We start from the raw sequence: 25,594 nt of genomic DNA on the forward strand, positions 1-25,594 counted from the left end.
CAAGAACAGGATAAGGACACTCCATTCAACCTTTTTGTCTGGGGCACTTCCTGGGTTTTTCGTTGGCATTTAACACCAAAACGCAAAGCTCATTTTTCATTAAAGTTGCAAGACTTTCACTTTGCCCAGTTTCAAATGGTGTAATTGATCTGCATTGTCTTCTTAAATAACCCAACTGAAGGACACTGCAGCTTTAAATATTTCAGTGCTAGCTAGCAAATAGACTCCATTGCAATATGGCTCTGAAGGTCGTGTCCTATTGTCTCTCTCTTCTGGAAAAAAATTTCTAAGTCTTTCTTCTAGATAACACAGGGAGAGGTACCCCTAGAATTTCCACTCTTCCATCTCGTTCCCAGATAGAGTTCCAGCAGCTATCAGAATCTCACTCATAATTTTCCCGGCAGGTGCAATCTGCTGATTGCTATTAATGATGCCAGAACCTTAGCAAGACATAAACACTTGTGTTCACATTAGTTTAATTGAGCATATGCAACTGTCTGAAATAGCACCACTCAGGGGCTGTTAACCTCTTCAAGAGTAGGACCAGGGTGGTTTAGGAGTGGATGGTTTCCTGCAGGCACCCTGAGCCCAGAATTGCATAACCTGAAATGTGTAGCTACTTAAAATGACAGGAATCTCATTCTACTCATCCTGGGACGATGCAGGCACCTTGACACACCCTGAAGTTTTCCTTGTCAAAGAAGGTAAAAATAAGAAACACAAGCATGGTGAAGGAAATGCAAAAGAGAAAAGGCCCTTTTCTACCTTGTCAGCGTGGATAAACACGCATCTTTGAGCAGTCACAATGTTCACCCACCACGGTGCACGCGAGTGGAATAGCCCCAGTAAACTGGAGGCTTTAGAAGGGGGCAGGGGTATTGGACATCGTCCTTTTTGAAGAACAAAATAATCAGTAGATGATTAAAAGGCTGGGAAGAAGGGGCAAAGAAAGCAGGGTAGGAGGAAGGCGTGTGCAGATGCATGGGATCATTACCTGAAATGGCAACAGATTGTTACCATTATCGGTCCGGAACGCGTTATCCTCCATCCAGGACTTGGAGGTGAGCGGGGCTGCGCGAGGGAACTTCGGCGGTGCGATCACATTGCTGGAGAAGGGCTTTTTGAGTGGCGAAATAGGGTTGAGTGGTGAAGGCACCCCAACGCCCACGCCCACGCCCACGCCGACTGCCCGGCGAGGGTCCCGGCCAGCCTGCAGGCCGCCCCAGGGGTTGGAAGGAGCACTCCAGGCGGCATTCACACTCTGGTGCGTGTTCCAGCTGGAGGAGGCAGACGAGGCAGCAGCGGCGGCCGCGGCTGCTGCTACAGCCGAGGACGAGGACGGCTTGCTGGTCATGATGGGCTGGTGGCCGTAAGCCGCGGGGGCACTCCTCTGCGCATAGGGCGCCTGGCTGGGGCTGGCTGGCGAGCGACGCTGCTGCGGAGGCTGCGCCTGCGGGGGCTGCGCGGGCTGCGCTGGCTGTGGTGCAGGCGGAGGCGGCTGCTGGTGGTGCTGGGTCTGCGCCAGGCCAATCTGCGGGGAGAAGGTGCCTCCGAAGACTGGGTTGACATGGTGCGGGAAGTTCTGGAAGAGCATGGTCCCATTGACTGGGGTGATCCCCTGGAAGAAGCTGTCTTCCACCGCATTCGTGGTGCCCGTGGACCAGGTGCTGCCGAAGGACGGCGACAGCGACGCGCCCGGTGCCCCGGGATCCTGTGGTGGCGGCGGCTGCTGCTGAGGGGGCTGGTGGAAACTCAAGCCCGGCAGGAGTGGCGATTCCATCTGCATCTTGTCGGGGCCGTTGGGGGCCGGTGGGGCCGCGGCAGGGCTAAGGGCCGGCACGGCACTGCTGTCCTCCGGCTTAGGGGTCTCTGAGGAGAGGGGCGTGGACGGGGTTTCGGCTGCGCTGGGCTCGGACTGGGGCTGCTGCTGCTGCTGCTGCTGCTGCCGCTGCTGCTGCTGCTGCTGGGGCTGGGGCTGGGTTTTGCTTTTGTCCATCAGTAAATCATCCTGCATGGTTTGCGCAGCTGAAACGGGAAAAAAGAGAGACGCGTTATTGTCAATGTGATCGTTAATGCCCCTCGCTGAAGCGGGTGGGTGTTTTACTTGCGAAAATCCAGTGCCTCCGCTACTAGCCAATTGCAATGCAAATCCATAATCTCCCATTTAGAAGAACAGGTCGGGCTGGGGTGGGAGGGCTCGCGCAAGGTCTCTAAAAATATTGTGAGAGCGTCTTCACCCTTTCTGATGTCTTGGTTCCTTTCCCGTATTAGTGAGAGATGTGCTTATAAGACAGAAAGACAGCAATTTCGCCACGTCTCTTTTCCCTTCACCGGAACTAAGAGCGTTCACCCTGCAATGAGAAACTGATTCTGGTTCCTGTTTTTTCCCAAGCACCACCCTCCCCTCGTTATTTGCATACGTCAATAAATACTGCTGCGTCCTTCAGCAAGGTTAAAAAGACACCGCACACGACCCTTTCTTCCCCCTGCTCAGTTCTGGCACTTTAAAGAAACAGCAGTCTTATCCCTCTTGATTAGCAAACTGCCTTCTAGCGCTGATAATTGTTTCATTTAGCAGCAGCGAACCACGAGGAAGGAAATCCTTGGCATTTGTTAGAAGGACTCAGCTGCACAATCATTCTCTGGCCTCCCAGTAGCTGCAGCTACTCCATTTTGTTAGGAGACAGGGAAAAACCCCACTGTTTTAAAGAGGTAAAAATCTACTGAAACGTTTGGAAGTGCTTGCTGCCTGTTACTCTCGAAGGATTGGGGTTTTTCTGTCTCCAGTTCTGCCACACAAGAGATTTTTGGCATCTCAGTGGTTTAGGTCTCAACAGGAGCCTGAGAATTTCTCTGCAGACTGGAGAAATGTTCTGGCTGGATTTGAGGTCAGAGAGAGAGGAAGGGAAAGAGGAAGAACGAGAGAGGGAGAGAGACTGACAGACGCTGAGTGTGAGATGGGGCGGGGCTTTTAAAAATCCTTCTTTAGAAATACAGGGGAAAAAAAGTAAAAGAAATCCTTTTGAGATTTAAGTAGAAAGTCAAGATAATTCTAGAGTTGCCAGATTTTCATTTTTAAATCCTCCTGCTGCTGCCTTGGTCACAAGATTTAGGCAAATTTAGAATGCTCTTATCACTAGTATTAGCAGTGAAAGATCATGGTTTGAAGACCCTGAATTACCATATGCTAGCAAAAGTGTTAAAAATAGCAGAGTACAAAGTCCCAAATTCTCATACATTGTAATTATAGTACATTGCTATCACTGCTTCATTTACCCATATAAGGAGCGTATGGTATTTTCCATTTTGCATAGAAGGACTATATTCACCTCTGCCTACTGCCTATTTTCTCATTCAGAGATGAAAATAGTAATCACTCAATACCAGAGTTTCATGCACATAGTTATCACTGTCCCTTAAAACATGTTACTTGTATTAAACATACTAATATTACAGTGCTGAGACCCCCCTGAAAACAAATATTTTGAAATGTTAAAGAAGCATATGACCAAATATATACTTTTAGATGATGATTCAGTATAATTGCAACAAACTTATTAATATATTTAATGCAGTTACCTAACTCGGATACAGAGAAGCATCTTTCTCAGAACACCTGTGAAAGGGCATTCAAATGCCCTCAGAAGGTCTGTCTTTGGACATCCTCATAATAGCAACTGTTGTAAAATAAATGTATTGAAAGACGGTCGTGCTAGCGCTGTTAACTATTAAGGCAAATTATGTCAGACTGAGAAATAGGATTAAAAGTAGTTCTATTTAATTAAAGGTTATTTTTAAATGATTATGTCTAATCATGGGGTCATACAGTTGAAACTAATATATTGTACATCAATTGTAATTTTAAAAGAAAACATGATTAATCTCTCATTTTCGAGTTTCATACATAGACAGAATAGTGGACTCAGAGAAATGCTTCAAAGCTACCTTACTCTCTTTTCTACTCCTTTCTTCCCTATCTCCTCCCTACCAAAAAACCAACCCAATATGACATACATCATAAATTGCCTGCTACTTTCAATAAAATCTACTTAAGATTTTATGTTCCTCGGTTCTCTTGGTCTAAAACAATGCTTTGATCAGTACTGAAAAATATGACACAAAGATGCAAGTGAAGCTGGGATTCACAACACAAAGTTCTATTGCTACCAAAGGAAATGGTGATAGAAAGACATTTTCATACTTGGTTTAAGCAGTGCTGCAGTAACCATTATAATCTGAGACTTCAGATGCTTCCAGGGGGCTAGAATTAGCTTTACAATAGCCATATCATCATGGCTGAAATATGCATTTGATTCTAATTTCAGTATCATTCAGCTTTTCCCATGCTTGTATAAACGCTTTTTATTAATGCCTTCAGTGTAAACTACACACTCCTGGTGGAAAAAAATAATGCTGTACTATAGCAAAAAGCCAAAAAGTAAGCTGGGCTCAGAATATATTATAAAGGCTGTAATTAATATTAATATATTTATTGAATTTTAAAATTTTTATCATACCATGAACATCCATTTCTTTTCTCAATACCCCTTAAAGATCTAAATTTCACTTTCTGCATAAATTCACTCTGTCAAGGTCAAGACCCATCTTTAATAAATAAGACCCTTAAACAAAAGATAAGCAATAGATTAAGATAATATTTATAAAGTTAATATGCACCGTCTTTCAGTGACTGCTTGTATAGTTTGTTTGTTTGGGTTGGGGTTTTTGTTGTTTGTTTGTTTTCTTTTTTCTTATTTATAGCAAAGTCAGAGAAATAGATATCTCCTTCCCCTCCCCCACCACACACACAATAGATCTTCCTTTACATGCAATCACCCAATCTCAAGTAACAAATTCTTAGTAGCAGTTACCTTTGAGTGTCCAGTTTTTAAGAATCGATAAAATTTAAAAGTGTACAGTATTTATTTTCTTCTTTCAGGTTGATTATGTGACCGCTCTGGCAAAAGCACTTTGACAACTGTAAGACGAGAGGGCATGCGCAAACAGGGAACTGTGGGGGCTGAAGTCCTTCACAAGGTGCTCTGCCTGTCTTAAGCACGTTCTGCCAGCAAAGGAGGAAGCCTCGTAAATACTGATTCCAAGGGGAAGAGGTTGTACCCGGTTTACATCATATCTTCCTAACCAATCCAAATCACGAGTAGTTGAAATAAGAAAGAGGAAAAATAAAATGGTTTATCAAATTGATTTGAAAAGCTAGGTTAAAAGAGAAACTATATTGTAGAGCTCAAAATAAATACACCCAGCAGAGCTACCTTAAATGGTATCAGAATGCTAATGACTGGATAGCCAGCAATAGGAACCAAACTCGGCAAAAGAGATTGGGGTGAGAAGGAATAAGAAAAGGAGGGGAACTAATGGATAAAGATAAATACTTAAAATCTGACTATATGTAAAATAAACATTTCTAGTAGTATAGAATAAAATATCTTCATATTAAAAGTGATATTAACCTTGGAGTTCAGGTCAAAGTAATTTTCAGTCACAAATTAGTTTACTTGGGCATTTATTAATCCATTTAACCCTAAGCACAGCCCTATTAATACTTCGTACAATGGAGAAAAGTAATGACTCCTAAACCCTTGTAGAATGACAATAAAAAATTAGCACTGTCCACACTTAATGTAATTTTATTGTATTTGAAAATAAACAGATTTCTACTCTTCCTTCCCTAAAATGAGCACTCAGATCTAAAAAAAAAATTACTCAAACATAAATGCCAAGTATAAAGACCAAGCAAACAATAAATTATACGAGCTGCCCCCCACACACACACACACATACACAAAAGGACCAAGAACTTCTGTACTAAAATCTTGTTTTTTATTTAACCAGAAAGGAAGTGCTTTCTGAAATTTTGTCTTTAGGCTGCAGGGCTTAAGCACATACCCCCCTTTGAATAGTTATGGAAAAATATAAAAACAGATTGTAGAGTTAGCTCACTGACATATACATGGGTCAAATACATCTTTCTAGGTTTCCTTCCTTTCCTTCTCTACTTATATCTCTAGCACAATGCTTCTAAGTCCTGGGTAGTTCATGGTTGCTCCATATATGCTTGCTAAATGACTAAGTGAATGACTGGATGAAATGTAGTTTTTAAGCACTGGCTAGTGTGGCTTGGTTCACTGGAGCATCATGCCATGCACCGGAGCGTTGCAGGTTTAATGCCTGACCAGAGCACATACCTAGGTTGTGGGCACTTACAAGAGGCAACAGATCAATGTTTTGTTCTCACATCTCGCTCTCCCCCCTCTCCCTCCATCCATCTCAAAATCAATAAATGCATTTTAAAAAAAATTTTAAAGAAATACAAGCTCTGACTGGTGTGGCCCAGTGGGTTGGGCATTGTTCCGCAAACCAAAAAGTCACTGGTTCAGTTCCAGGTCACAGCACATGCCTGGGTTGCAGGCGGATCCCAGGTTAGGGGCATGTGAGAAGCAACCAATCAATACACGTTGATGTTCCTCTCCCCCCGTCCCCTCTCTCTAACATAAATAAAATAAAATCTTTTAAAAATAAAGAAAAGAAAAATATATACAGTTTTTGATTATCTAAAACAGCCAAGGTTTGAGTAGGTATTAAATTATTCTCCATTTAGAGGTGCCATTACTTTTTCATCAGCTGCAAGAATAAATATGAAGGGGGTTGGTATAAAATAGAACATCTTGTGTTCATAGCAGCACAATTTACGATAGCCAAGAGTTGGAAGCAACCTAGATGCCCATCGGTAAACGACTGGATCAAAAAACTATGGTACATTTACCCAATGGAATTCTATACCGCAGAAAGAAAGGAGCTCCTACCCTTTCCAACATCGTGGATGGAACTGGAAAGCATTATGCTGAGTGAAATAAGCCAGGTGGTGAAAGACAAATACCATATGATCTCACCTTTAACAGGAATCTAAACAACAAAACAAACAAGCAAGCAAAATATGACCAAAGACACTCAAATACAGAACAGGCTGACAGGGACCAGATGGGAGAGTGGAGAGAATCACAGGGGAAAAGGGGAAGGATACACATGAACAAGTATAAAGGACATATGGACAATAACTAAGGTGGAGGGTGGAAATGGGAGGGAGGTGGGGAGCACTGGGGGGGTGGGGGCAGGGCTGGGAATATAAGACAAAAAAACTGTACTTGAACAAGAATTAAAAAAAAATAGAACATCTTGGCCCTTACGATGTTCAGCAGTGTGAAGATCATTTGATTATCACCATGAAATAACATTCACTAGACACTAATTAAACGGAGAACTTTGTTCCCATCTAAGAATTTACAATCTAATAAAGATAACATCCAACCTGTCCACAGAAACTGTATCATTAAGTTCACAGTAGCCACAAAGAGCTAAGTCCAACAGATGTTTAGTCAGGCTTTAATTGTGCTTGACTTTGTAGCAACCTTGACATAATTGAGCATACTTTTCTGGGTATACCTCCTTCCCTTGACTTCCTTCATGTTGTTCTTTCTTGATTTTCTTACATTTGAGGGTCTCTCTGTCTCTCAGTCTTCTTTGCTAACTGACTTTAACCAGTGAGTTCTTCAGGACTCCACCTGGGCCCTCCTCTCGTCTCACTCCATGTGAGTGACTTTCCCAACTATAAGGAAAGGACCAGGCTATCCTATTGACAGCGACATACCCAACATCTATCACTATGCCTAGCACATAATAAATAGGTACATAATAAACATCTGTTGAATTAAAAGTACATTCATATGCAAAGGGCCAAGAATGCCAAAGCAATCTAGGTGGCAAAAAATAAATGAATCTACAAGACTACACTATCAGATATCAAGACCTATCATAAAGCTACAGTAATTAGACTGTGTAGCTATTGGCACAAGGATAATAGACAAATGGAACAAAAGAAAAAGTCCAGATGCATCCACATATATGCAATCACCAGATTTATGAAAACAGGGGTGCTGCAGTAGCAGAAGAATGGTGTTTTCAGTCAAGGATATTGCAGTCAAGTTCATGGCAAAACAGAGACCTTCACCCTTGCCAGACGATACACAGAAATCAATTCAGATGGATCGTAGGTCTAAATATAAAAGGTAAATAATAGAGCCTTTAAAAGCACACAGGAGTGCCCTAGTTCAGTAGCTCAGTTGGTGAGAGTGTCATCCCTATACACCAAGGTTGTGGGTTCAATCCCTGGTCAGGGCACATACAAGAATCAACTAATGAACACATAAATTAGCGGAACAATGAATTAATGTTTTTCTCTCTCTCTCCCTTTTCCTCTCTCTGTCTAAAAAATCAATTTTAAAAAAGAACATAGGAGAATGTTTTCACGAGCAGGCATCAATTTCTTTAAACAGGTAACAAAAGCAATAACCATAAAGGAAAAATAAACCAAATTAAAAACAATTGTTGACCAAAAGCCAGAATTGGAGTGAAAATTCACAGAATGGGAGAAATACATGCCATATATATATATATATATATATTCAACAAAAGACTTGTAATCAGAATACATAAAGAACTCTTACAAATAACAGTAGACATTCTTTTTTAAAAAATGAGCAAGAGACTTCAATGAAAGACATCCAAAGAGCCAAAAAGCATATAAAAAGTACTTTACCTAACTAATCATCAAAGAAGTACAAAATAAAACCAGAATGGCTAAATTGGAAAAGGCAGACAACACCACACACTAGCAAGGATATGGGAGCAACTCATTCTCAAACTCTGCTGGTAGAAGCATAATTTAGTGTAACTACACATGAGAACTATATCGCAGGATCTTCTAAAGCCAACATTCACATACCTCATGACCCAGTAACCCCACAGCTAGACCTATACCCAATAGAAATGCAAGCATGGTCACCAAAAGACATGTTCAAAGATCATTATTCATAATAGCCCAAACCTGAAAATGACCCAATACCCATCTATAATAGAATGCATAAGTAAATTTGTGATACATTTATATAATGGAATATCATAAGGCAAAGATTATGAATAGACTCGAACTCTATAGAACATGAAGGCATTGCATGACTACAAAGCAGAATGAAAGAAGCAAAACACAGAAGAATACATACTATAAGATTCAATTTACATAAAGTTCTTATAAAACTAATTTGCCGGATTTAGAAGTCACCACAGTGGTTACCTTAGTAGAAAAATAATGATTGGCAGGGAACAGAAGAGAGGACGGCGGTGCTGCTGGTGATACAGTGATATCCTCTGTTTCTCAAACTGGATGCTGTTACACAGGTGTGTTTACTTTGGAAGTTTAGAAAACAACACAATTAATGCACTTTTCTTCATTTTTGTTACACTCCCATTAACTTAGTCCGATCACCTAAGGTAGAGAAACAAACTGAGGACTTCCTATGGGCCAGGCCTGTGCTAGAGGCACTACATGCAAAGATGAGGTAAGTCCCTTGATTTCAAAGCCCTCAAAGAGTGGAGAGAGGGGAATAATCTTAGTTAACGATGGCAAATTAGACATCCCTTAGGTCACCTAGAAAGATTTTAGATTATTAAAGTCTAAAGAAATCTACAAGCAGAGTTTGAAATCCTCTGAGTGAGGACTTGTTAAGCAATCCTAACTCACACTAATTTTGAGAACAGAACAAGAGAAAGGAAAGAGAAAGGGAGCAAAAAGGGAGGAAAGTGAGCCAGGTAGAGGTTTTTATGTTTCTTGCCTCAGTCCATTAATTTTGAGTTCATTCATTCAACAATCGTATGAAAGTCCTCCTAGACACAAAGTGGTGATTCCAAAACCTCACCTACTTTTTCGTTGACCTTGTCTCTGACTTCTAACAGAAAACTGAGGCTATGTGGCAACAACGTGCTCAATTTCTCAGCTGCCTACCACCAAGTTCCCCCTTACAAACTTATCTGTATCCCGCATCCACATTTCCTTTTTTCCTGTCTCAGAGGAAGCTGAGTTCCCATACAGATCCACAATTAATCCCTGCATCTGTAGTCTAAAGCACATTCTATCTAGTTAGCTTGAGACCTCGTTAATGAATTATTTCCAAATTTCTCCTTTCCATTCCAAACAGACTGTTTGAAAGAAACCTCTAAACCCTAATTCTATCTTCTTACTTGTAGTTAACCACCAAACTTACTGCATCTGGCTTCTTCCTCTACCATCCTGCTATAACTCCCCTTGCTACTTATTAAAGTTACAAATGACCAACTGACCCTTTTCAGTTCTCAATTTTATTTGCAAGTCATCCTTCATAAAACACTTGCAGCAAGCAGATGTATAAGATGGTCCTCCAAGATTCCAGGCTAGAAGGAAAGCAGTAACATTAGTCCCATAATTGCAATTCTGTCAACAAGAATGAGCTTGAAAATGGATTTGAAACCCTGAACAGAGAACCCACTCATGTTGTACCAGACTTCTTATCTTACCTACAGAACTGTAATTTAATAAATGAATGCTGTTTCAAGCTTGTGGTAATTTGTTACACAGCAGTAGAAAACAGAACAGGATTCCATTTTCTTTGAAGACACTGCTTTCCTGGTTCTTCACTTCTAAAGTTTCTTCTCAGTCTCCTGGTCATTAAATACAGCTTCTCCCAGGGTTCTCCTAATTCTACACTCTCCCTAGGCAATGTCGTGTTCATGAACTGGGAAATTAAGTTCATCACTATCTAGGTTACCAGACCAAATCTTTTTGCTAAATTCCAAACCACTACACAACTAATAACTTTTCTAGCTGAGCCTCCTACAGCACCTCTTCTCCCACAAATGGGCTTCTGCCTTTATTCCTGGTTTACTTAGCTTCATCTTATTTAGTAATGCCACCATTCATCTAGTCACTCAGGTTAGGAATCTCAACATGATTTTGGCCCTTCCCTTTTCCCTCACTTGCCAGAGGGACAAGTCCAACTGGCACTAAAACTTATTAATTCTGCCTCCTAAATTTCTGATTGACATCCCCCTCTTTACTCACAGCTGACATAATACTTCGCCTAAATTATGGCAGTAATATCCTAATATTTCCCATCTAGGACCCTTCCAAATGTGGCCTCCATACTAAAGCCTAAGTAATCATTGGAACACAATTTCTACCATGCTATGCCCCTTCCTAAAACGTTTTATTTATTGATTGATTGATTTTTTTTCAAGATTTTATTCATTTATCTTTAGAGGAAAAAGGAAGGAGAGAGGGAGAGAAATATCAATGTATGGTTGCCCCTCATGTGTCCCCAGCTGGGAACTGGCCTGCAACCCAGACATGTGCTCTGACTGGGAATCAAACCACAATTGCTTAGTTTGCAGGCCTGCGCTCAATCCACTGAGCTACACCAGCCAGAGTTTATTTATTGATTTTAAAGAAAGAGAGGAAGGGAAGGAGGGGAGAAAGAGAGAGAAAAATATCAATTTGTTGTTCCACTTATTTATGCATTCATTGGCTGCTTCTTGTATGTGCCCTGACCGGAGATGGAACCTGCAACCTTGATGTATCAAGACAATGCTCTAACCAGCTGAGATACCAGGCCAGGGCTTCCTAAAACTCTTAATTACCTTCTCCTTGCCAAGAAGATAAACATAAAGTTAATATCCCATCCTTCTCCCCGACTCTACCTACTACAGGTCCGTAAATGGACCGCGTTCTTCTACTTTAGTGCCGCTGCACACATTCCTTCTGCCTGAAATAACCTTTCTGCTTCCTGATGACCTTGTCTACTCACCAACTGGAACCCAGCCAAAAGTCACCTCTTTGAAGCTTTCTCTGACCATGTGAGCAGAATTGCTCACTCTCTCCTTCATATCTCTGTAACACTCACATACCTCTACTGCAATATTCTCCATACTCTGGTGTAATTATCTGTTTACATATCTTTCCTAGAATAGCTCTGGGATTAGGACTATATTCATATTTGTAACCCAGGAACTGGGCCTGGAACATAGAGATAAAAGTTTGTTGATCAAATCAAAGAACGAAATATCTTTTACCTCAATTTATAGAGGCTCAGAGCATACCTTTAATATTAGATGAAGAGACATACTCTTGCCATACCTATGTTTAATGACAATAAAGTTGATATTTAACTAAGATATTCCATACAAAATATTAATTTTGGTGGAATTATTTTACTCTTTCTTATGTTGCAGGACATTTGTTTACAAGTTTCCACTGTTTTCCAAACTGAGTGTTTCCTTAAGCCATATTTCTAAAGCAAAATATTATTTGGTTGAAAGGGGTAACATTAAGGCTTACGATACATATTAACAAATTATTTAAGAAAGGTTGCAGCACTACATATTCAGTTCTCAGTTCCTTGAGAACTGCACTTCCAACATGAAAACAATGTATGAATACTGTATATAATAAAGAATAACATATTACTATTCTGATAATAACATAAGGTAGAAAAATATCTCTATTCTCTTGATATGCCAAATAAGATTGTCCCTTTCAGCATCCTAAATAATACTTTGTCATTCTTCTTCATCATACCTTCCTATGATAATAAAATAGTGAAGGTAAATTTATGTTCCTAGTTTTTTATTGAATTTATTGGGGTTACATTGGTTAATAAAATTCCACAGGCTTCAGGTGTACAAGTCTATACCACATCATCTGTATATTGTACTGTGTCTTCACCACCCCAGGTCATCTCTCTTTCCATCACTACTTCTCTATCCTTCACCCTCTCCTGCCTTCCCCCACCCCCATTTCCCTATGGCCACGATCATACCGTTGTCTGTCTATGAGGTTTTCTGCTTGTTTGTTTTGCTTAATCTAGCAAAGGTAAATTTAAATACTTCTAGTCTATGTTTACTAGCTGGAGATTCCATTTCAAATTATGACATACAGATGTGTACATGTGTGTATTCTATTTGAGAAAAAAGATAAATAGCTTTCATCTATGTTCCCTATGTTTGTAGACTTCAATTGTAATTTATTTTATCTTAAAACCTAATGTTCATGAAGATGGTCAAAACATACAAATTTCTAATTATAAAATAAGCAAGTCATGAAGATGTAGCATACAGAATAGTGTCTACAGTTAATACTAATATATTGTGTATTTGAAACTTGCTATGAGGGTCGATCTTAACAGTTCTCATCACAAGAAAAAAATTATTAACTGTGTGATAACTGATCTTAACTAGACTTACTGTGGTGATCCTTTGCAATATAGTACTTACGTCAACTATATTTTAATTTTAAAAAAGAAAAGATATTCATGTATATTTCCTATATCTGTGTTCATCTTGCATCTGAATAATGCTCAGATCATATACTTTTACATTAAAAAGTTCTATGCATCAAAATCTGTATACTTACAGAGAAACTAAAGTTATACTCTTTAAAAAGGCACTCCACACGATTTCCAGTTTTTATCCAAAGGCAAAATGAGTCCCCTCTCGGAATGTCCCCTCCTTTACAACCTTTCTTCGGTACAACATGCCACCCTCTGGTCAATGATAGCTTAGTCATTTTCCTACAGTCGTTATGATAACTCAGTAACGAGAAGCCTCTGGAGACTTCAAAGACTGAAGAATGATTTCAGAAAATATAGTTAAGCTTTATATGGGTCATTTCTTCTCCCCCTGTAATAACTGCCATTTATATTTTAACTTCATTTAAAAATTATTCTCAAAGACCAGGTGTTCTTTTAGAAGACTTCAGATAAGCAAATCCTACCCAGTTAATGGCTTAACTTGTTCTCCAATCTCCCAACAGTTTCACCATCTCACTTTAAATGCTGTTTAAAAGGTGCCCTCACTAAATTGGAATCAACAAGCACCTCTCAAGGAGCTGACCTTAGAGATATCACCAGCTTTCACACTTTCAACTTTCATCCCCAAAGTTTTAGCTATAGTTTTGAGCATTTTCCCAACATCTGTCTACTGGACATTTCCATGTGCAAGTTTCATCACATCCCTCATCGTTATCTATGGGGCAAAAGTCAAATACCTACCCTAGTATTTAGTATTTAGGGCTCTCCCCTTTAATACCAATCTGTGTTCACAGATGGCATTAATCTCACTTCTCCCGAGAAGATGGACTACTAATGGTCCTGAGCTTTGCTGTTACAGATCCCAAATGGAATGCCCTTCTCAACCACTCTATTATCCTAACCTCACTCGCCTAAAGATCCTAGTTCAAACACCAGTTCCCGACAATAGCATCTATCTGTACCGCACATTTATTGCTTTGCATTTCTATTTACCTTTTCTGGTACAATTATGTTAACTTCCCAATTACATCGCTAAGCTTCTTGGGAGAAGGCATTACAACTTACGCTTTTGTACTTCTGCAGAGTCTGGTAGAATATCTCGCAGGAAACGTAGTAATAAGAACTAACAATTGTGGAGCATATACTGTGTGCTAATACAATGTTAAGTGCTTTGCAAATATTCACTTAATGTATGTAGTATATTTATGAGGTACATACTATTATTGTCTGTAAGTCCAAATGACAAAATTAAGATTAGAAAGGTGATTTACCTTCACAAGGTAGTGTCAGAACTAGGACCTAATTTCAGGTCTGTCTGACTGTAAAGCTGTCTCTTGGTTAGTGACTCATAAAAGGAGGTCCTCCTGTCCTATTTGATCCATAGGGCCCAGAAGACATGTTGGGCTTCAAAGGTGTGAAAAGAGGGCAAACTGTGCTTCAGCAACTTTTCTTTCTCCCATTGACACAAAGCTTTTATATAATGACCTTTGCCTGAAAACCAGAGAGAAGCTCTAACCAAAGGGTTCCAAATTCCACCAACGGGCAAGACCCACTCCTACTCCAGAATATTCTAAAACAGCATGATTCTCTTGAAAATGATAAATCATCAAGAGAAATGCATTTAATCTTCAGGATTCTAGAAGGCAAGGCTGGTTCAGGCCTGAAAGCAGTGGGAAAATAAACTTTTTGCCACAATCTCGGCTTTAACAGCCAGTAATTAATAGGTGCTGCGTGCGTTGAGTCACAGGGATCATCAGAACAAATGGAAGGGCAATCAATGGTCAGTGTGTCTCCCCTGGAAGCCCTTGTATCCTACTATTTGAAACCAAGTAGCATTTGTGTAATATCAACACCTCACATTCACAGAGAGGATTACACTTTACTAAACTCCTTTACCTTTATTATCTCTCTTTTTGTTAACAGTCCTGTGCAGCAGACAGACAACACAGACAGGGCCCTTCACGTTCACTTTTGCAGATTATACAACACACCAAAAGGCTGGCAAGGAGTCTAGTGGAGACTAGAATCTAGTACATGCTCTGCTCGCCAAGCTCATGAACCTGAGAGCTGCAGCTGCTAGAAAAAGGAGCACCTTTTCCTAATTTCCACGAAAGGATGGTATAAACAGGTAACAGCTCTGAGGATGACTGCTGGGATCCCTACTTGGATGTCAATTACACCTCAATTAGACTGGAAGGAAAAGGAAAAAAGATGTGGAAACCCAGGTTCAGAGATGTCGCAAAATATAGTTAATAAGTGGTGGATCCAAGATTAGAATTCAAGTCTTTCAACTCCCTGTTAGCATGCTTTTTCAACCTCGCTACAAGACCCCCTTCGATTCGGTCTAATGTAGGCTATATCGTGTGGCATACTGGCACGCTTAACACTTGCTCCAACCAGCTGAACCAACATCCAGAGTCTTTGGTGTAGTTCTGCCCTGTAGCTCTGTTCTCCCACCAAGGAAGCTGAGAAACAGTTATGTGTGCCAACTGTACCAAGAGGGATACTTTCAGTAGATCTCCTACCACTTTTGGAAAATCAAGTGAGACCATCCACCCTGATGTTAATGGTTCATGACATCACCAGAATGGCAAGAAGTCAACATCATTTATATTGTGGGAGGTGGTGAGTGGAAAGGACATGGGATACAAAATCCAATTATCTGAATTTGATACTAGCATTACCATTCATTAGCTGGCTGGCCCTGAAAGATAACAATAACGTATTTACTGAGCATATATTATTTGACATGCCATGTACTTTGTTTACGTGGTGAGTGATTTTACACAACCCTGTGAGGCATGTCCCTTCATTATTCCCACTTCACTGATGAGGATATTGAGGGTCTGGGAAGTTCAAGGAACTTATGCCAGATTACACTGTTGGGAAGTGGAGGTGCTAGGATTGAAATCATGGCAATACAGTATGACTCTAAAACCCATGTTCTCGATTTTTCAGGCTTTGTTTCCTCTACAATAAAATAGAGAAAATAACAGCCATCCTACCTATATAAGCAGTATTAGTATGTATGAGGGCATTTAAATAGATAGCGAGACATTAAAGATCAATGTTTAAAATCCAAAGCTAATACTTACATGTACATCACTTTATCTGAAAGGTCCACACTCAAGTACAGATTTCCTTGCCTCCTTTCCACTTAATATTGGGAGTCAGATGAGTTGTGTTAAGCCCATACTTATTCTAGCATCAATAACCTTGCTCTCCAGACATATCTGATCCCACCTCTTTCCATATCCTACATTCCTGTGCAGACATACTTTAAACTGCCACAGAATACCAATTTTATTATTAGTTTCAAAATCTATGTTTGAGAAAATTTCTTCAGCATCTGGTGGTGAGGACTAAGATGATGTTTACACAAAGATGACAGACCCTGTAGGCATCTAGATACACAGTGCACGTGCCTTATCAGTTAATCCTCATAATAACCTTAAAAGACAGAAACTATCATTCTTCTCATTTTTTAGATAAGGAAACCTGGGCTTAGAAATGCTAAATAACTTGCCCAAGGTAACATAACTAGTAGGTGAATAAGCCCAGGTCTATTGTGACTCAAAAACTCAAGCTCTGAAGTTTAACTCTCATTAGTAACCTCGCTCACCTCGTGCCACACCCAAGCACAACCCAGAAGAGTAACATCAATGCCCACGTTTTCTTTACAATCAAGCTTCTGCTTCTTGTTGCTTCTTCCTTTAGTGGTCATATTTGTTCTAAACCAAAAGTAAAAATGTGTGGTCTAATGATCTAACAGAATTAAACTTCAGAAAAATCCAGGACCTGTGGTTGTTGGGCCTTTATCTTTCTACCCCATTACTGATCACCTAGATAGAAGAAGCCCTATTCAGATTGTCCTCCTCTTCTCTTTTGAGCCCAGGCCTGGCTCCTCTTAGTGTTACATCCATTTCCCAAACAGAGGCCACTCTAGTTACTCCCCCCACCCCACCCAAAAACAAGCAAAAGTTTATTTAGAAAGTCACAGAGGTAGAAGAAGTGAGTTATGGAAGACGTGAGCCAGCTTGGCTGTGTGGACTCAGAAAACAAGTTATAGAGTCAAAAAGGGGGCTCTTGGAACTTAGGAGAAAGAAGGCAAGGATATACATGCTTGGGGGGAGGAACGGGGGGGAAAGGCTAGGAGTGTTCCTGAGAGAATCGCCTCTACTTAAACTCTTCACCCAAAAGCCTCAGAGCATCTTAGAGAATTGAGACCTCAATTACCATCCTGAAAAACTCCTCTTTCAAAAAAAAAAAACCACCAAAAAACAAAACATTAAAGGAAAAAAGGTTTCTTTTCCATTTTTTTTTTCTTTTTAAAATAAGAAGTCCTAAAGACATCCCTTTGAAACATCCCCCTCTTCTAGTCCTGGCCTGTCCTAGGGGAGGAGGAGGGAGGAAAAGAGTTTGTCCCTTCTCTCAAGAAGAGGCACTGTCTTGCTTCTCCTTTCTAAAGTGGCTCTTCGTTGCAATTCGTAGTGTAGGTCCTCTCAGAGAGAACAACAAAAGAAAACAGAGCCCAAAACTTCATGTGCAGAAATAATGTGCAGAAGTCATTCATTCAACACAGGTCTTCCTTCATGGAGGTAAGAGGGAATGATTGTTGAAAATATAAAAATAGGAAAAGATGAGGTAACTACAAGTGCTGTAAAGGACAAAAGAATGATGTGATTTGAAAGAATCTGCCAAGGTATTTAGGTTAGATGGTTAATAAAGGCTTCAATGATGAAATGACACCTAAATTAAGTTCATGCCTGAATTAAAAGAACCCATTCATGTGAAGGATGTGAAGGAAACAGCTAATGTGAAGATCCTAATGTAGGAATAAGTCTTTAGATCAGAGAGGCTGGCAATTTTTTTCTGTAAAAAGGCCACATAGTAAATATTTTAGTCTTTGCAAGTCACAAAAGGTCTTCTTTCTTTTTGTTCTTGTTGCAGTTATTTTAAAATCCTTTAAAAATTAAAAAAACATTCTTAGCTCCCTGGTAGGATAAAAGTAGGCTTCTGGCAAAATTCTGCCCCTGCTGTAGTTTTCTGACCCCAGCTTTGGAAGGCCATCTAATCAGCTATAGCTAGAGAGCAAGTAAACAAGGAGGAAGGTGGTACAAGATGAGGTCTGAAAGGAACGACATCATGCAGAGCCTTTTGAGCTACATTAAAAGTTTGGGTTTTGTTCTAAGTGTGATAGGAATCCCCTGAAGAGTTTTGAGCAGGGCAGTGACATGAGATGATTTATGACTTAAAAAGACCACCAGGGTCCTGTGTGAAGAGCAGACCAGGGCGGGTGCAAGAGTGGAAACAGAGAGACTGTTGACTAGGAGGAGGTCAGCTATTGTACCATCCAGGCAGGTCAGAATGAGGGTGCTGGTGGTAGACACCTAAAGAATTAAACAGAAAGTAAAGTGAACATCCTCAGTGAAAGCTATGTTTATCACTGGTACACAAAATCATGGAAGGATTCTTGAAATTTTACTTTAAAATCAAAAGAGTAGTAAAATATTAAGGTTAATTCATAGGAAAATCTTAGGACTCACATTTTTAGCAATATTTTGACATATTTGATTTATTGATTTTTTGACTTTCCAAAAGATTATCTTTTCCTCTCCCTTCCTAGTGAAATGATTCAGTTTTTCCTCTGGTTCTTTTTCTTTTTTTAATACTCTAAGAATGGCAGTTTTACCACTTATTTTTTATTTTATTTATTTATTTTTAGAGAGAGGGGAAGGGAGGGAGAAGGAGAAGCAGAGAACCATTGACGTGCAAAAGATACATTGACTGGTTGCCTTTTGTGCACCACCCCCCCCAATTGGGGACCTGGCCCAAAACCCAGGCATGTGCCCTGAATGGGAATTGAACCTACAATCTTTTGGTTTGCAGGCTGGCACTCAATCTACTGAGCCACACCAGCCAGGGGGAAAATAATGAGTATCAAGAACCAGAGGAGCCCTGGTTCTTGATAATACCTAAATGTATTATAAAGTATACTTAAAATGTTCCTCTCATTTCAGAATGCACTGCAGTCAACCAAAAGATAACTGCTCTTTTAAAATCTGACAAACTTCCAACTTTCCTTGGCAACACCCCCCTTTTTAAGCTTTTCCCATGAGAAACTTGTAAATGTAGGTGGTTCACGCACCATCCAAACTCATTTTCTTTTTCTTTCTCTATAAAAATACTGCTGAGAGTTTTTGAGAATTCATCAAGCCATTTAATTTGGGCACAATTTTGTATACTCGTTAAAGATATTTTTTAAGTTTGGGGAAAAAAGAACAAACAAGCAAACAAACATACGTACATACATGGAGGTTCCATGATGGCAACCTTTAGAGAGCAGGCAGATTAAATAGTGTCAAAAGCTGAGTTTCTTAGACAAATTCTAAGACCAGGTTTTGCAGGCAAATGATTTACTGGGGCAGGACAAAATTGGCAAGTATACTTGCAATGAAATGAGGAAGGCAGAGTCAAAGGGAGACACTGATCTCCACAGTGGTTGCAATTGAATACTCAGCTGACCCTGTGATGAGCTGTGGAGCTGGGGTGATCTCTCACACTTGTCCTCAAATGAAGCAACAGACCTGAGTCTCCTTTTCCCCACCCTCGTGCACTGGTGGTAGGCATGCAGACTGGCGCAGCCACTGTGAAAAACAGTATGAAATTTCCTCAAAAAGCTAAAAAATGGAACTACCTTTTGACCCAACAATTCCACTGCTGGGAATATATCCTAAGAATTCCAAAGAACTTATGCACCCCCATGTTCACAGCAGTGCTATTTGCATTAGTCAAAAGTTGGAAACAGCCTAAGTGTCCATCAGTAGATGAGAGGATTAAAGAACTGTGGCAAATTTACACAATGGAATACTATGCGGCAGAGAAGAGGGAATTCCTACCATTTGCGACAGCATGCTAAGTGAAATAAGAGACTATTATGCTAAGTGAAATAAGCCAGGCAGTGAAAGACAAATATCGTATGATCTCACTTGTAAGAGGAATCTAATGAACAAAATAAGCTAATGATCAAAATAGAGCCAGAGGCATAGAATTACAAAGTAGACTGATAGCGGTAATAGAGGAGGACTGAGGTGGAGACTATTTGAAAGTGGTGAAGAAATTAATCAAAGACCATACATGAAGGACCCATAGAAATGGACAACAATGTGGGGATTGACTATGGAAATAGGTAGCAGGCTGGACAATGGGAGGTCGAAGGGGGTAAAAACTAGGATAACCATAACAGTATAAACAATTAAGAAAAAAAGAAAAGAAACTCGCATCTTTGTATCTTAAATCAGCCAGTTACTGCCTATGCACTCTTGGGGTCATAATCTTAGGATGCAGAATCCCTCCATCTCTTATGAACATTAATTTCTAGTGAGAGAAACTTTAAACAGTCAATTCCATCCTAAAAAAATTCATGGCAGTTGTGGTTAAAACGCTATGAAAAAGTATCAGACGTCATAAAACGGTATAATGTGGAGACCTGGATTGGGGGTCATGGCACAGTTTTCTAAAGTCAGTAAACTGAGCCTTAAAGAACAAAACGATAGCTCTTCCTCGGCGCTGCCTACAGAGGTGGCAGCCATCTCTTACTTGGCACCATGGCAGCCCTCAGACCCCTCATGAAACCCAAGATTGTCAAAAAGAGGACCAAGAAGTTCATTAGGCACCAGTTGGACCGTTATGTCAAAATTAAGTGGAACTGGCAGAAACCCAGAGGCACTGACAATAGGGTGCGCAGAAGATTCAAGGGCCAGATATTGGTGCCCAGCATTGGTTGTGGGAGTAACAAGAAAACAAAGCACATGCTGCCCAGTGGTTTTCGAAAGTTCCTGGTCCATAACGTCAAGGAGCTTGAAGTGCTGCTGATGTGCAACAAACCCTACTGTGCTGAGACTGCTCACAACGTCTCCTCAAAGAACTGCAAAGCCACTGTGGAAAGAGCAGCCCAGCTGGCCATCAGAGTCACCAATCCCAATGCCAGGCTGCGCAGTGAAGAAAATGAATAGACAGATTGTGTGCACATTGTATTTGTGTTAATAAAACCTTAAAATTCTGGAAAAAAAATGAATTTGGCAAAACAGCGGGATACATAGTCAATATCCAGAAATCAAAGGCAAGCATATTTGTATACCAACAATGAAACAGCAGAAGCAGAAATCAAGAAAAAAATCCCATTTGGTATAGCAAAAATAAAAATAAAATATCTGGGAATAAACCTAACCAAGGAGGTAAAAGACCTGTATGCAGAAAACTACACAACACTGAAGAAAGAAATCAAGGAAGACACAAACAAATGGAAACATATACCATGCTCATGGATTGGAAGAATTAACATCATCAAAATGTCCATACTACCCAAAGCAATTTACAGATTCAATGCAATACCTATTAAAGTACCAATGACATACTTCACAGACATAGAATAAACACTTCAAAAATTTATATGGAACCATAAAAGACCCCGAATAGCAGCTGCAATTTTGAGAAAGAAGAACAAAGTAGGAGGGATCACAATACCTGATATCAAACTGTATTACAAGGCCACTGTAATCAAAACAGCCTGGTATTGGCATAAAAACAGGCACATAGACCAATGGAATAGAACAGAGAGCCCAGAAATAAACCCAACTCTCTACAGTCAATTAATATTCGACAAAGGGGGCAATAACATAAAATGGAGTAAAGACAGCCTTTTCAACAAATGGTGTTGGGAGAACTGGACAGCTACATGCAAAAAAATGAAACTCGAACACCAACTTATACCATACACCAAAATTAATTCAAGGTGGATAAAAGATTTAAATATAAGCTGTGAAACCATTAAAGCCCTAGAGGAGAACATTGGCAGGAAAATCTCAGATATTCCACGCAGCAATACTTTTACTGATATGTCCCCTAGAGCAAGGGACATAAAGGAAAGAATAAACAAATGGGATCTCATCAAAATTAAAAGCTTCTGCATGACTAAGGAAAACAGTATCAAGATAAAAAGAGAAGCAACAGCTTAGGAAAACATATTTGCCGATGATACCTCAGACAAAGGTTTAATCTCCAAAATATACAAAGAACTCACTCGACTTCACTCAAAGACGAGCAACCCAATTAAAAATGGGCAAAGGACTTGAACAGACATTTCTCCAAGGAGAACATACAGAGGATCCAGAGACACATGAAAAGATGCTCAATATCGCTAGCTATCAGAGAGATGTTAATTAAAACCACAATGAGATACCACTTTACACCAGTCAGAATGGCTATCATAAACAAAGCAACAAACAACAAATGTAGGAGAGGTTGTGGGGAAAAGGGGACCCTAGTTCACTGTTGGTGGGATTGCAGACTGGTACAACCACTATGGAAAACATTATGGAACTTTCTAAGAAAACTAAACATGGACGTGCCTTTTGACCCAGCAATTCCACTATTAGGAGTATATCCTAAGAACCCTGAAAACCCAATCCAAAAGAACCTATGCACCCCAATGTTCATAGCAGCACAATTTACGATAGCCAAGAGTTGGAAGCAACCTAGATGCCCATCGGTAAATGACTGGATCAAAAAGCTATGGTACATTTACACAATGGAATTCTATGCTGCAGAACGGAAGAAGGAGCTCCTACCTTTTGCAACATCATGAATGGAACTGGAAAGCATTATGCTGAGTAAAATAAGCCAGGCAGTGAAAGGCAAATACCATATGATATCACCGTTAACAGGAATCTAAACAACAAAACAAACAAGCAAGCAAAGTATGACCAATGACACTCAAATACGGAACAGGCTGACAGGGTGCAGAGGGGAGAGGGGAGAGAATCAGGGGAAAAGGAGATGGACTCACATGAATAAGTATAAAGGACACATGGACAATAATTAAGGTGGGGGGGAATAGGAGGGAGGTGGGGAGCACTGGCGGGGGCAGGGCTGGGAGTATAAGACAGAAACTGTACTTGAATAAGAATTAAATAAGAAAATGCTTATAAAAAAAGAACAAAACGATAAAGTTCAGAGAAAGTGTGTTCCACGCAAAGAGAATAGCATGCTTCTTCCTACTTTCCAGCTCTGAAGAGAAGAAGCAGGGTATATTCAAAGAACTAAAGAAAAAAGCTAATAGCTGGTATGCTAGGGCTCAGGGTAGAACTGGAAAACTGAAGACAGGTTGGTGGGGGGGGCAGTGGCACGGGGAGAGGCTTGGAAAAGAAAGCAAAGGCAATACAAAGCCAATTGAAGTAAGGTTTATTTTACTTTTTGGTTTTTTACTTTTCATTATGAAATCATTTCAGAATTACAAAAATGTTACAAAAAAGAATTTCCCTACACTTTCATCTACATTCTCCAAATATTAACATCTTACTGGGCACAGTATAATGATCAAAACTGAAAAAGTTAACAATGATTTCATACTGTTATATAATTTACGGACCTTATTTTGCCTATTGGCCCACCAATATCCCTCCTAAAAATCCAATCCAGGATCACATAGTGCACCTAGTTGTCACGTCTCCTTAGTCTCCTATAATATGGGACTTGACACTTAAAGAACATGGTCGGTTTTTTGGTAGAATGTCCCTCAATTTTGGTGTATCTGACGTTTGTTTCCTCAGGCATAAATCCAGGTCCTACATACTTGGTAGTCATAGCACAGAAGTGATGTTGTGTCCTTTTTCAGTGCATCATTTTAGAAGAAATATGATGTGGATTTGTCCTATTGTGGTGATGTTAACTTTGATCACTTGGTTAAGGTAGTGTCTGCCGGAGTACTCCACTGGAAAGCTACTAGTTTTCCCTTTTTATTTAAATACCTTTGGGAAGATACTTTCTATGTGAATATCCTGTTTCTCAACATACTTTCACACACCAGTTTAATGGCTCCTGCCTGCATCAATTATCACTGGTGTTTGCCTAGTATAAGTGGTGATTTCCTAGTATAACCAAATCTTTTATATTAATTAAAATGTTACTATTACTTAACAGTTTTTCCCTCTCCCTGATTTATTAGCTTATTTACATTAGTATGGACTCATAAATTCATATTTTATTCTATGGGCTATAATTCACTACTATTATTATTTATGTCACTTCCTAATTTGGGCATTGGGATGTCTACAAGTTCTGGGTTCTTTTGACACGTCCCTACCATTTTTTGAGCACATCCCTACTTTCTGGCAAAGGAAATGTTCCAGCCTTATGTACTTTTCCTGCCCCAGTCGGGAAGGAGCAATTTCTCCAAAGAGTCCTGGTTCCCTCTATTGGAGATAGCAGTCGGTATACTCATTGGTTCTGGGGTGTGACTGCCTTAGTCCCTCTCAGCAGACAGAACTACAGAGCATATGTAGGCACACATCTGTGTGTGTTTATGCACCTATAAAATCATGAGTTTGTATTGACACCTCCAATTCCAATCAAACATCACAGGGTTCATTCTAGCCTTAGAGGCATCCCTCTTTTTAAAATTTACTAAATATTTACTGAACACCTGCCATGAGCTAAGCACTGTGCTATACATTGGGGGCATAATAATGAACAAAACAGATACAGTCTGATCCTTGCCCTCATGAAGCTTAAATTATGAAAGTCATAATTTACAGATTATTTCCCTTTTTTCCAAATTGCTAAATTTACACTTTCTACTGGCTCCTTCTCACCAGGATTTAAACAGGCCAGAGAAGGATTTTAAGCCAGTTAAATGATCAGTTCTACACTTCTTAAAAGGTCATTCTACTCATACATCAAAGGAAAGACTGGAGAGGTCAATGGTCAAATCAACTAAAGGGCATAAAAGTGAATAGAGGGGACCAATCATGATACTGATAAGTAGTCCAAGGTAAGAGATGACAGTCAAGGGGACTGAAGACAGGGACACTGAAACAAACAAATGGATTTGAGAGGTATTTAGGAGATAAATGAACCATATCTGCCAACTGAATGAAGGGTAGGGGTATGAGGTGAGGGAGAAGGATGGCTCACGGAGGACTCTTAAGTTTTGGGGAGTATGTGCATATATATTGGCTCAGATTTCCATATACTGTAAATATATGACTGCATATCTCTTTCATTAAACTGTAAACAACATGATGGAAAGAACAGTGTAACAATGTTTTATTCACTTTTTAACCCCAATATCTCCTACAGTGTCAGAGGCACATAGCTGGAACTCAAGAAATGATGTTGAATAAATCACTGAATAGATGATCTTCCTCAGACTTATGAGATTTCAGCTGTAGGGTGTCAAGTTAAATATAATGCCCCCATAAAGGCCTAAAATTCCCTAAGTAGAAGGAAACTATACTGAATATCTATACTTCTAAAAGACTGTGTCCTAGTTTATTAGTTTATGTGCAAACTTTCTCTCCTATCATGAACTCATCTTACCCAAGACGTAAAGCCCAGAAGGTATA

At 39.9% G+C, this 25,594-nt stretch overlaps 2 protein-coding genes across 12 annotated transcripts in view; one reads left to right on the plus strand and one right to left on the minus strand.

Moving 5' to 3' along the window:
* The window catches only part of CPEB3 (cytoplasmic polyadenylation element binding protein 3), a 184,004-nt gene that overhangs the window by 153,739 nt on the left and 4,671 nt on the right, over positions 1-25,594 (minus strand). For 2 of the 11 annotated variants that reach the window (XM_037047352.1, XM_037047344.1), the window contains exons 1-2: positions 2,238-2,443; positions 995-2,025 (exon numbers count right to left, since the gene is read on the minus strand). In XM_037047352.1, the coding sequence (XP_036903247.1) occupies positions 995-2,014 (1,020 nt within the window). In that variant the 5' untranslated portion in view covers positions 2,015-2,025; positions 2,238-2,443. The other 9 variants (XM_037047348.1, XM_037047345.1, XM_037047346.1 and 6 more) reach the window with 8 other exon arrangements.
* LOC118987982 (60S ribosomal protein L32-like) lies at positions 20,750-21,263 on the plus strand. Its single transcript, XM_037047356.1, has one exon. The coding sequence runs from the start codon at positions 20,798-20,800 to the stop codon at positions 21,203-21,205; it is 408 nt and encodes a 135-aa protein (XP_036903251.1). The 5' UTR covers positions 20,750-20,797; the 3' UTR covers positions 21,206-21,263.

Source organism: Sturnira hondurensis, unplaced genomic scaffold (assembly GCF_014824575.4).
Source record: "Sturnira hondurensis isolate 20B ecotype Veracruz unplaced genomic scaffold, ASM1482457v3 Scaffold0005563, whole genome shotgun sequence".
NCBI lineage: Eukaryota > Metazoa > Chordata > Mammalia > Chiroptera > Phyllostomidae > Sturnira > Sturnira hondurensis.